Raw genomic sequence first — 13,815 nt, forward strand, 5'->3', positions numbered from 1 at the left:
TAGCTCTACCCCACCCCAAACTGGTTTCCTCTGTCCTCAACTTTTTAGGGGAGGTCTTTTTTCTTTTTAAGATTTTATTTATTCGTGAGAGACACACACACAGAGAGAGAGAGAGAGAGGCAGAGACACAGGCAGAGGGAGAAGCAGAGAAAGAGAGAGAGAGAGAGAGGCAGAGACACAGGCAGAGGGAGAAGCAGGCTCCACACAGGGAGCCCTACATAAGGCTAGATCCCCGGTCTCCAAGATCAGGCCCTGGACTGAAGGCGGCGCTAAACCACTGAGCCACTGGGGCTGCCCCTAGGGGAGGTCTTTTTTAAAAACTTCTATGTGGAAAGGAATTAGGATAGTCAATGAATGCGACAGTTATCACTTATTATTGTTCCTCTGTGGCCCTTCATAAATCCTTGTGCATAAATAGGTAAGCCTATCTTGCTGATGACCTTAGTTTAGCTCTCTTCTTACAAATAAAAAAGAATAGTTCCCTCTTTTCTCCAACACCAGGCAAACTGTGATGCTCAGTGTCCTCACTGGTGGTTGATTTATTTCCATGATCCAGATTTCTTAGCCACCTAGCTAAGTATCTCAAGAGCCATTTGGAAAGATTTGAAGCTTAAAACATGTAAATAGAGAAATGACAGTTTAAAAGGTCCCTAAGTATTATATAGATTCAATGTAATCCCAATCAAAATGCTAGTGCTGTGTATGTGTACAGTATAGCTTGACAAACTGACTTGAAAACTCACATGGAACTGTAAAGAAAAGCCAAGATACTCTTCAATAAGGAAAACAAGATAGGGAGGTTCTTTCCCTGCAACAGGGCTTTTAAAGCTATGGTAGTTAACCCAGTGTGGTATTGGCACGAGGGCAGACAAATAAACTAATGAGACAGAACAGACCCCCTAGAATCAGATCTGTACATAGATGATCCATAACACAGTTATTTTTGAAGATCAGCGAGAAAAGGGTAGACTTTTCTATAAGATAGTGTTTCATTAGACAAAAAAAAAAAAAAAACAAATGAAATTAGAGTCCTACCTTAGACCATTTACAAAAATTAAATCAGGGTTAATGTGAAAAGCAAACCTATATAACATTTAGAAGACAATGTAGGAAAATATTTTATACCTTATAGTAGGAAAAGGTTACTTAAATATAACACCAAAAAAACCCCATAAACTCAAAGGAAAAGATTGTCTACATTAGATATTTGCAAGCATGTAGCCAACAAAACATGAGTATGCAGAATATATAACGAAATCCTAAAATTCCTCCGCAATACTGTACTCCAGGCCTCTCTGGCTTCCTTGCTTTTTGTTACACACAAAAAGCTGGCACATGCTCTGGCCTCAGAGTCCTTACATTGGCTGTTTTCTTTGTGTGGAATGACATTCTCCCAGATATTTTCCTGGCTAATGCCTCACCTCTTTTAAGTCTTTACTCAAATGTCTGTATCATGTATATGATATATATCTGTATACTCTATCTAAAATTGTACCCCCATACACATAATTGTGGCAGTCCCTATTTTTCCTTTTAACCCTTGTCACTATTTATTTATAACAAATATATTATATATAATATTTATTATATTATTTAAAATATTTATTTATTTATTTATTTATTTATTTAATTATTTATTTATTTTAGTTATTTGACGGAGAGAGAGTGCACATGTGCGCACACGAGCAGGGAGAGTGACAGGCAGACGGAGAGGAAGAAGCAGGCTTCCCACTGAGCAGTGAGCCTGACATGGGGCCTGATCACAAGATCCTGGGATCACAATCTGACCTGAAGGTAGATGCCTAACCAACTGAGCCGCCACCCAGGCGTCCCTCCTTATCACCTTTTAATGTACTGTTTTGTTCAGTGATGTATCCCAAACATGTAGAAGAGTGGCACTTGTAGATGATTAATAAAATGTGATAAATGAATGAATGAAGACAAATTATCCAAAAGGGAAGAGTAGACAAGAGAAATGAACAAGAATTTCATGGAGGAGGTAGTACAAATGGCCTCAAAATATATAAATACGATTGATCTATTCATTAATTAGAAAAACAAAAAGTCGTGATGAATAACTATAATTCACCCACCAGACTGGCAAAAATTAGCCACAAGTACCAGAAATTGGGAGAGTAAGCATCAACGAGAATTATTCCCGTGCAAGAGGTGTGACTTCCTCTAGAAAGCCATTAGGAGAGAGTTTGGCACAACTTAGTAAAGTTGACTATGAGCCCACCCTAGATCCAGTAATTCTATTTCTAGGCACATATCCCAGGGATAGTCTTATATATGTGCACCTGGAGACATACATAATTATGCAAAGAAGTTCAAAATAGCCTTGTGTGTAATAATATGGACTAGAAACAACCCAAATACTTATCAACAGTTGGATAGACAAATAAAATGTAGGAGATTGGCACAAGGGAATATTATACAACAGTGAAAATGAAAGTGTGAAAATATCATACTTATCAACATGAATCAATCTCAAAGATGAATCAATGCTCAAAGGTGAGCAAAAGAAGGAAGTCACTGAAGAATAGAGATAATGAGATCCATTTACATAATGGTGAAAATGGGTGAAACAAATGATGTATTAGTTAGGATATATACCTAGATGTCAAAACTATAAAGGAAAGCAAGTGTGAGGCATCTACAAAACTCAGTTGGCTGAGCCTCTGACTCTTAGTTCCAGCTCAAGTTGTGATCTCATGGATTGGGGGATAGAGCCTGTTCCAGCAGGGTCAAGCCTGCTGCATCAGGTTCTGCCCTCAGCAGGGAGTCTGCTTGAAGATTCTCTCCCTCCGCTTCTGCTGCCTGCTTGCATGCATACATGGGGCGCTCTCTCTTTCTCTCTCTCTCTCTCTCTCAAATAAATAAATAAATCTAAAAAAGAAAGAAAAGCAAGTGAATGACTAACTCAAAATTCAGATAGTGGTTGCCTCTGGGGGAGAGAAAGAGGAATGCAAATGGTGGGAGCTTTCAGTGGGGGCTTGTGAAGTATTCTTGGTCTGGGTGATTGTATTATTCTTTAATCTATACATATATATGCTCTTTATTTTTATTTTACTATTATTTAACTTTTCAGTTGAGATATGGCTTACAGGAAAACATAAATCTTAAATGGTAAACTAAATTTTGCAAATTATAATATCTTTTGTGTGTGTATGTAAATAACATAATATATTTGACAATTTTAAAGTGCACCCCCAAAATCAATCATGGTGTTCTTGAACTTCAGGACTTAGCCTTAGAATAAGGAGGCTCCACCCAAGATATACTTCCAAGAGAAAGAAAGCAAGATGAAAACTGTGCTTCCAGGAGGATCTTGAGTCTGTAAAAAAAACAACATATACTTATTACTTTACATGGTATACTGTTACATATATTATTTTATATTATCTAGTGATCATTGTTTTCCAGTTGTTGAATGTTATTTAGTCTGCTGTTCACTTAGCCCCTTAGAATTGTATGCCCATTCATGCCTCCAGACAATTCTGTGAAATGGATCCAGGTACTATTTCAACTGAGGAGACAGAGATGAAGTGAATCAAGCAAGTCACTCAGCTTATAGGCTGAAACCCTCCCCACTCCATTACAACAGATGGGGGTGTGCGGTGGGGGGAAGTGGGGAGGGAAGGGAACACACCACTATGTGCCTGGCCAGGGGTAACCTTAAATTTTATACCAGGAAGGCTTCCTGAGGACCTCAAATAATTCAAATCCGGTTTGCAATAGGATTAAATGGAAAGTACAATTCATGTATCAAGTCTTGCACTTAAGGGAAATGATTATTTTTGGTACTACTCCAAAAGCATGTGACTCAAATTTATATCCAATGTAAGATATAGACTCTGATTTTTCTATATTCCAAGTCTACTGCAGTGAGCATCAGAAACAAAATCAAAGTTGAAAAATGTAAATAGACACCAGTATGTGGAGGCCCTTTCACCAAAAGGACTGGAAACTGTGAAAGATCAAGACCAGACAGAAAAACCACAGCACCATCCCTCCCAGAAATGACGGTGCTTTGGCTCACTGTCTCCATTGTTACAGCAGAAGTTCCATGAGGGTAGGGAAGTTGGAATTCTCAGTGTTTGGAACAGCTTCTGGTATAACTGGACTACATATTGACCACTAAGTACTTTTACATTCATTCTCAGTTTCCTCAACTTGACCATCATGCTGAGCTGCCCAGATCCCTCTCCTTATAGGGATTCGGATTCAGCCCCATTTCCAAGATAAGGCCCGGGAAATCAGGCTGATCCCAGTATTCCAGCAGCACTGCTCATGGTCTGTGCTGAAACCTGAGGAAGATTTGGGGGTGCGAGTCCTACTTCCAAGGACTTCAGCCTTAATTCTCCTGGAGTCAGGAGATAGATGCTCAGCCTTGGGAAGAGGAAGTGAGAGGTATCTGTGTTTCAGAAGACTAGTTCAAACAATCAAAAAAATCCCACGACACTGTACCAGGGCCCTCTTCATTAAGTATTCATTATCCCAATCACTTTCATAAGAAATCATAAGTCCTCAGAAAATAAAAATAATGACTAATGAACAAACCACTTGAAAAAGTAGGCCTCATTTGAGGCATCTGGTTGCCTTTGTTGGTAGAACATGTGATTCTTGATCTCAGGGCTCTGTGTTCAAGCCCCACACTGGGTGTAGAAACTAATTAAAAATAAAATCTTAAAAAAAAAAAAGTAGGCCTGATTTAAACAGCATTTCCACATCTAGGTACATACTCTAGAGAAACTCTTGTAAATGTGTAGTGTACCAGGAGAATCACAGCCATCCTGTCAAGGTCTTTGTCCCAAGCAGCTTTCAGAAGCAGTCCGTCAGCACTGGGCAACTTTTTAAGGCTATTCAATCATAAAAAGAAACAATAAATAACACAAAAGATGTAGGATTTCAATTTTAGAATGCTCAAAGGACTTGAATAGACATTCCTCCAAAGAAGGCATACAAATGGCCAAAAACCGTAAGAAAAGATGCTCAATTTCATCAGTCATTAGGGAAATGCAAATCAAAATCACAATGAGACACGATTTCACACCCATTAAAATGCCTACTATGAAAAGAACAGAAAATAACAAGTGTTGGTAAGGGTGTGGAGAAATATGGCAATGTAAAATGGCACAGCACGTATGGAAAACAGTAGGACAATTCTTCAAAACCTGAAACAGGAATATCCATTTGATGTATAATTCTACATCAGGATATACACCCAAAAGAAGTAAAAGCAAAGACTCAAACAGTTGTACACCAGTGTTCATAGCAGCATTATTCACAGTAGCTAAGAGAAGCAACCTCAGTGTCTATTGATAAAGGAATGAACAAAATGATCTATACATACAATGAAATATTATTAAGCATTAAAAAGGAAGGGAGTATTGGTGCATGCTACAATGTGAACGAACCTTGAAAACATTATGCTAAGTGAAATAAGCTGGACACAAAAGGACAGATATTGTATGGTTCCATGCATATGAGGACCTAGAGTCATCAGATTTATAGAGATAGAAAATAGAGTGGTGGTGGCCAAGGGCGGGGCAGGGGGGGAGGAATGGGGAGTTCGTGTTTAATGGAACAGAGTTTTAGTTTGGGAATATGAAAAGTTCTGGAGATGGATAATAGTGATGGTTGCACAGCAATGTGAACATACTTGAAGACACTAAACTATACATTTAAAAATAGTTAAAATGGGGCACCTGGTAGCTCCATCAGAAGCGTCTGCTGCCTTCAGCTCAGGTCATGATCTCAGGGTCATGGGATCAAGCCCCATGTCAGGCTCCCTGCTCAGTGGGGAGTCTGCTTCTCCCTCTTCCTTTGCCGTTCCCCTTGCTCTTGCTCTCTCTCTCTCAATTAAATAAAAAAAGTCCCAAAAGTTAAAAAAAAAAAAGAAAAGTTGCCAGCTTTCTGAAAGCTGAGGAAAGTATTGCAGTGTTGTTCCATTTCCACCCAAGAAAACAGGTAGATGAAGGCCTGGCAGGGTATGCCCAATTCATCACAGAGAGAGAAAATCAAGGAATGACTTGAGAAATAGTAAAAATTCACTATACCAGCAGTTCTCATTTTGGTCCCAGGAACACTTTACACTTCTTTTTTTTAAGATTTTATTTATTCATAAGTAAATATGAAAGAGGAAGGCAGGACATAGGCAGAGGGAGAAGCAGGCTCCATGCAGGGAGCCTGATGTGGGACTCGATCCCAGATCCCAGGATCACGCCCTGAGCCGAAGGCAGATGTGCCCAACCTCTGAGCCACCCAGGCGTCCCAACACTTTACACTTCTTAAAAATTATTGAAGACCCCAAAGAACTTTAGTTTGGGTTGGTTATATTTATTGATATTTATCATATTAGAAATTAAGAGTGATAATTTTTAAAAATACTTTTTAATTCATTTAATTATTGCAATAAGCTCATATGGAGTTTGAGATACAAGACAAGGAAAAGCAAAGAAAGATGTAAATATGTGGGCAAATACAAGCAAACACTGAATGTAAGGTGTGGGGTTATGACAAAGGAGGGGATAGAATCACATACCAGACAACTGTAACTTTTCCATCAGGAGCAGTGAAATGGATTTAAGGAGTGTGAAGCCCCAGAAAAAGGGTGGAGTTTTGGACAATTGGAGAGTTTTCCAACAATGTTATATTTCTTGACCTGGGTGGCAGTTACATGGGTAGTGCTTTACTATGACAAGTAAAACTGCACATAAGTTATTTATGCCTCATTATGTCTGTTATAGCGACTCATTTTTTAAATATTTAGAAAAATTTCACAAATCATGAAAGGATAGATGGTAACAAACTACATCTTTGCAGAGAGACCTGATGTAAAAACAAGCAAATACATGGGATTCTTTTTTTGTTTTTTGTTTTTCCCTCTTTACATACATGGCAGATTTTGGACTCGCTGTTCTGCACCTTGCGTTTTTTACTGAATAATTTTTGGAGATTGCCCCAATCAATAAAGACCTTATTCTTAGTATTATAACTACATATTGTCTCATTGCATGGATGTACCATTTATTTAGTTACTTATTGATGGATACTTAGATTGTTTCCAGCTTTTTGGTCTTGCAAATGATGCTACAGTGAATAACTTTATTAATATGCCATTTTGTATGATTATATCTATCAGAGATTTTTAATGATGACATTTGCCACCATGCCTCAAGATCTTTTCTTTTCTTTAAAAGATTTATTTGAAAAGAGAGAGAGAGAGTGCACGTGAGCGGGGCAAGGGGCAGAAGGAAAGGGAGAGAATCTCAGGCAGACTCCCGCCAAACACAGAGCTGGAAACTGGACTCCAGCTCACAACCCTGAGATCACGAGTCAGATGCTTAACCAACTGAGCCATCCAGGTGCCCCAAGATCTTTTCTTTTTTATTCTGGCAACTGCTATATTAACACAAAATGTTTCTTGATCGTGTGTTTTAATATGGTTTTTCAAGTTACAACCACAGAAGGCATGTTTCATAATTACAGCTGCATTTGAAGGGTTTTTAATTTCTGTAATATCTTTATCATTTAGCTGCAGTTACAAGAAATGAAATGGTATTGGATTAAGGTTCTATGGTAGCAGATGACAGAAACCAGCTCTGGCTAAATAAACCCAAGGGAGGACTTCACTGAACAGATCTTAGAGCAGCTCATCAAATCTATGAAGGAGGATCCAAACAGCAAGGTCTAGGAGATGCAGAATCAGTGCAAACTGAAAGCCTGCCTGGAGGAATAGTCCATAGCACAGCCCTGCTCTATAGAGGGCATTATTAAAAAGCCACTTAGCCCCAGTGACCGCAGCCTGCAAAAGCTCCATCTGAGCTCTGGTGAGTACCTGGGAGAGCAGCTGACAGGCCTAGGTAGGTCTGATTTCTCTCCCTGGATCAATAACTGGACCAGGAGCAATTCAGGGACCACCCTGGGTACTACAGCTGTTCACAGAGAAGGGGGTAGCACGAGCCAGTCAGCCCCGTCAACCAGCGCCTATCACCAAGTGGAGCATGGAATCCTCAAAGGGCCACTGGGGTGGCCAAGGAGTGCCTGGCAAGGACGTTATTCTTTCTTAATAAAATGAAAGTGCCAACATCCAAAACACTGACAATACCGAATGTTGGTGAGGATGTGGAGCAAAAAGAACTCATTCATTGCTGGCAGGAATGCAAAATGGTGCAGCGACTTTGGAATAGTGTGGCAGTTTCTTACAAAATCAAGCATACTCATTACTATCCGTGGCTTTGGTATTTACCCAAAGAACTGGAACATTTATGTCCACATAAAAACAGGCACACAGATATTTATAGCAGCTTTATTCTTTTTTTTTTTTTTTTAGATTTTGTTTATTTATTCATGAGAGACACAGACAGAGAGACAGGCAGAGACACAGACAGAGGGAGAAGCAGGCTCCTCACAGGGAACCCGATGCGGGACTCAATCAGGATCCGGGATCACGACCTGAGCCTCGAGCGGGTGCCCAACCGCTGAGCCACCCAGGCATCCCAGCAGCTTTATTCCTAATTGCTAAAACTTGAAAGCAACCAAGATGTCCTTCAGTAGGTGAATGGATAAATAAACTGTAATCTCCCCAGACAATGGAATATGATTCATCCCTAAAAAGAAATAAGCCAACAAGCCATAAAAAGACATGGAGGACCTTAAATGCATATTACTAAGCAAAAGAAGTCAATCAGAAAAGGCTACACACTATATGATTCCAACTCTATGACATTCTGGAAAAGGTAAAACTAGGGAGACATTAAAGATCAGTGGTTGCCAGGGGTTTAGGAAAGGGAGGGATGATTTGGTGGAGCACAGAGGATTTTTAGGGCAGTGAAACTCTTCTGTATGATACTATAATGCTGGAGACATGTCATCATACATTTGTCCAATCCCATAGAATGTACATCAAGATTGAACCCTAATATAAACTATGGTCTTTGAGTGATCGTGATATGTCAGTGTCAGTTCATCAGTTGTAACAAATGTCCCACTCTGGTGCCATATCTTGATAGTAGGAGAGGCTATACATGTGTGTAGGGACAGGGGATATTTGGGAACTTTCTGTACCTTCTACTCAATTTTGCTGTGAAACTAAAACTGCTCTAAAAAGCAAAATCGCTGTTTTTAAAAATGTTCACTATAAAATTAAAACATTTTTATCGCAGTAAATTTAGAAGATGCTAGAGAGATAAAAATGACCCATGATGCCACCCAGAGAGAACCAGGCAACATCATTTTTCCCCGGGGAAGCCCTGGTGGCTCAGCGGTTTGGCGCCGCCTGCAGCCTGGGGTGTGATCCTGGAGACCCAGGATTGAGTCCCACATCGGACTCCCTGCATGGAGCCTGCTTCTCCCTCTGCCTATGTCTCTGCCTCTCTCTGTGTCTCTATGAATAAATAAATAAGATCTTAAAAAAAAAAAACCACATCATTTTTCCCTTCCAATGATTGTCCTACGCATGTTTCTGTCTTAACTTTAGGGTTTTTTGTTTTGTTTTGTTTTGTTTTTTAAGAAAAAAACAAAGCAAAACAGGCATGTCCCTTCCCCTAACAGTACACCAGGAATGTTTTTGCGAGTCTGGATCCAGCATTCCTGATTTCAAATCCCAGTTTCTGCCACTTACAGCCATATCACCTTGGGCAGCTTACTTAACTTCTCTGTGCCTTATTTTCCTCAAGAGTGCAACAGGATAATAATAGTGCCTATGTCTTCAGCTGTGGGGAGCATCAAATTGGTTGTTTACATAAAGCATATAGAGGGGCACCTGGGTGGCTCAGTGGTTGAGCATCTGCCTTGGGCTCAGGTCGTGATCCTGGGGTCCTGGGATCGAGTCCTGCATCAGGCTCCCCCCAAGGATCCTGCTTCTCCCTCTGCCTGTGTCTCTGTGTCTTTCATGAATGAATAAATAAATAAATAAAATCTTTTAAAAAGTAAGGCACATAGAACCGTATCTGGTGTGTAATATGTGTTCATATCACCATCTTTCCATAATATTCAATATTTTTGCACAACAGAAAGATACTGCTTTTATTGGCTGCAGTAAATAATTTTGGTGTTCAGATACAGCATAATTTAACTAGCCTCCTAATTTAAAGATATGTAGGGTCCTTTTGTTTCTCTCATAACTAACCCTGTGATGAACATCTTTATAGATATATTGAGGGAGAACCGCTAGACACAGTTTTAAGACTTGGGCCTGTGTGATGCCAAGTTGCCCTGGAGAGTGTGGCACCAGTTCAATGATGCTTCCCCAGGAATGGGGGAGACTCCTGGCCTCCACCAGGTGTTACTGCATGTGTATCCAGTTTCCTCTCATCCACCTCCCAGGCAGCAAATGGCATCTCAGTGTTTTCAACTCACCTTTGCAGCCCGTAGAGGCATCCCTTGACCTGATGCTGGGGAGCACCTTCCCTCTGCTACAGGCAAGCTGGTCAAAGCCTAACCCTACTCTGCCTTTTAGATCCAGACCTGAGCCCCATTAAGTTTCTTCCAGAAGACAGATACCAAAGATAATCCTCTCTCACTCTCTACCCTACTGGTGTGCTCTTGCCACCATTCCCATTTTGATTACCCCGTCATCTGTTTTGATAACTAATGTGATCTTTATCATGAGTTCTGCCTCCATTGTTTCCTCTCTGCTCTGATGAAAGCTCCCAACAGGGCATCCTCACCTGCACTGGGCGCCCACGGTCTCCATGTGCTGGACGGGGAGGCCTCTCCTGATTCATCCCACCCTCACTGGGCTGTAGCAGGTGATGGGCTGGGGGCCTCTCTGACTTTTCACAAACTCCCTCCAGGTAGGTGTTGCTGTTTCTTTTTCTTAATTAATTAATTAATTAATTAATTAATTAGTTTTAGTAATCTCCACACCCAACGTGAGGCTCAAACTCAAGACCCTCAAGATCTCGAGATCGAGAGTTGCATGCTCTTTTGACTGAGCTAGCTAGGCACTCCATGGTTTGTTTAGTTTGTGTGTGTGTGTGTGTGTGTGTGATAAAATATACATAAGAATATGTATACCATTTTTAGGTGTATGATTCAATGGTGCTAAGCATACCTGCAATGTCATACAACCATCACCACAATGCATTTTAAGAGCCTTTCATCATCAAAAACAGGAACTCTGTACCCACTGAGCAATGACTCTCTATTCACACTTACCCTGGCCCCTGGTAGCCTCTATTCTACTTTTCTCTATGAATTTGCCCCCTCTACACACCTTAAATAAGTGAAATCAGACAGCATTTGTCTTTTTGTGTCTGGTTTATTTCACTTAGCATAAGGTTTGCAAAGTTCATCCATGTTGTAGCAGGTGTCAGAATGTTATGCCTTTCTGTGACTGAATAGGATCCCACTGAGTGTCTACATGACATTTTGTTTTCCCACTCATCTGTCAATGGACACTTGGGTTGTTTCCACCTTTCGGCTATTGTGAATAATACAGCCATGAACATGACTATACAGGTGTTTGTTTGAACCTCTGCTTTCAATACTTTTGGGTATATACCTAGGAGTGTAATTGCTGGATCATCTGGTAATTCTGTGTTGAGGATGTTGTTGCCATTTTACAGGTAAGAGAACCAAGTCTCAAAAAGGTAGAAGGACTGGCTCTATTCTGGAGTAAGTATAACCTAGGCCTATCTCACTCTGAAACCCATGCTGTTTCCGGCACACTCTGTTGCTTCAGAGGTGAGAGGAGGAGCGGAGCTGAGACGTGAACAGATTTGGGGGCACACATCAGAAGGTCCAGTTGGAAAAAAACAAAAACAAAACAAAAAAAACAAAACAAAACAAAAAAAAAAAAAGAAGGTCCAGTTGGGTGACCCTCTAAACTGTATCTCACATCTGTTCACTTTTTTTTAATTTTTAAAGATTTTATTTATTTATTTATTTATTCATGAGAGACACACAGAGAGAAGCAGAGACATAGGCAGAGGGAGAAGCAGGCTCCCTGTGGGGAGCCCCATGTGGGACTTGATCCCAGGACCCCAGGATCACAACCTAAGCCAAAGGCAGATGCTCAATCACTGAGCCACCCAGGCATCCCCACTTTTTTCTTTTTTTAAAAAAGATTTTATTTCCTTATTTGAGAGAAAGAGAGATAGAAGACAAGCAGGAGGAGAACAGAGGCAGAGGGAAAAGCAGGCTCCCCGCTGAGCATGGAGCATGATCACAGGACCCAGGGATCATGACCTGAGGTGAAGGCAGACTTTTAACTGAGCCAACCAGGCGCCCTTGCTCACTTTTTTCCATTTCTACTGACACTACCATGGGCTAAGTAACTGTCCGGTGCCACTGGGATTTTAGCCACAGGCTCCAGTCTCCCTGTTCCCTTCTGCCTCCCTCTAGTGAGTGGAATCCTGCAAAGACACAAATCACATCACTCCCCTAATTCAAAGCCTTCAATGACTTCTCTTTAAACTTAGGGCCAAATTCTTGTGCCTGCTACTCTAGCCCCTGTCTGTTTCTCCAGCTTTACCCTAGCCCATCCCTTTCTTGCATGAGGTGTACAGATCTGCAGTCTGTCTCTTGAGCCAGCAGAGCCCCTTCTTGCCTCAGGACCTTTGCCCATTCTATTCTCTCTGCCGGGAACTCCTTCCACATATCCATTGCCTGACTGGTCCCTTCTCAACCTTCTGGTCTCCTATTTAAGAAGTGCTCCTCAGAGAGGCTTCTCTGGCCATCCTATCCAAAATAATCCACCCCCACTCCAACTTCTCTGTATCTCTTACTCTGACGGTCCCTGATTCTACAAGAGCCCCTTCTCAGTGCACGGTGGGCATCTATCTGTCCTTCAGATCCAGCCATACAAAAGAGGGACCTGAGGCTGCATGAGGTCACCTGGGCCACCAGCCACCATGGGGGAGGGCAGCTCCTGCCTCAGTCTGGCTGGGGCTCCACATCCCTCCCTGCACCCTCCAAGCCAATTGGTTGTCTCAGAGGAGGAGGTTTCTATAGTCCAATCCGACCTGGTCTCACCCTGTTTATACTCTTCAGGGCTCCTGTTTCCCTCGGGGAAAAGCAGGCACATAAAGCCAGCAGGGCTCACCTCTCTCCATTCCCAGCCTCAGCCCGCGCCCTCTCATCCATGCCCTAAGCCCCAGACACAGCAACCACAGACAGTCTGCCCTGTAGGTCTACATCGAGGCACAGGGAAACAGATCAGGTATCAAATTCACCCTGATGCAAGTGCCCTACCTGCCTAGACCCATCCCCTGGTCCCCAGAAAGGCCACTGATAATCTTGCTAATCTTTTGAGTTGGCTGACAAGCATTCTGAGGAGGTCGTGCAAATCAAGAGTGAAATAAGATGACAAGTCTTGCAAAAGATGCAGGAGGTCAAGAAGTTGAGGACAGTGGCATCAGAGAGCCTCATGGATCCCAGCTCAGTCCTGGACAACTGGGGTCTGAAAGGGAAGGCGAGTGAACAACCATCCGCGAAGAGAAACATGAGAGGGAAAATGCTGAGACAGGAAGCTTCAAACAGGAACAATACAACACACCAGAGAGGAAAGACAGGCCCTGGGGAAACCACCCCCAGGGGCCCAGGCTCTGAAATCAAACGCAAAGTGAAGGATGTGGCCAACTTGGCCAGAAAAATCGCATCTTTCCCAAAATCAACATTTGATTCCATTTTGGTTTCTTGTAAGAATTAAAACAACTCCAATCTAACAATTTTTGTTGACTATTAGATGAATCTATTTTCCTAATTTTTCATTTCTTTAAGACAAAGTCCCAAACTAGTCTTTTTTTTTTTCTTTCAGAATTTGTTTTCACATCTTGGTCTCCATTTATTTTCATAAGTCTTCAC

At 41.4% G+C, this 13,815-nt stretch overlaps 1 protein-coding gene across 2 annotated transcripts in view; it reads right to left on the reverse strand.

The window, feature by feature from the left end:
* Positions 1–507: 507 nt before the first annotated feature.
* The window catches only part of BNIP1 (BCL2 interacting protein 1), a 50,120-nt gene continuing 36,812 nt past the window's right edge, over positions 508–13,815 (reverse strand). Inside the window, exon 6 of one of the 2 annotated variants that reach the window (XM_025434109.3) lies at positions 508–3,337. In XM_025434109.3, the coding sequence (XP_025289894.1) occupies positions 3,219–3,337 (119 nt within the window). In that variant the 3' untranslated portion in view covers positions 508–3,218. Of the gene's footprint in view, positions 3,338–8,303; positions 8,616–13,815 lie in introns of those variants that run through there. The other variant, XM_049109129.1, reaches the window with a different exon arrangement.

This window comes from Canis lupus, chromosome 4 (assembly GCF_003254725.2).
Source record: "Canis lupus dingo isolate Sandy chromosome 4, ASM325472v2, whole genome shotgun sequence".
Taxonomy (NCBI): domain Eukaryota; kingdom Metazoa; phylum Chordata; class Mammalia; order Carnivora; family Canidae; genus Canis; species Canis lupus.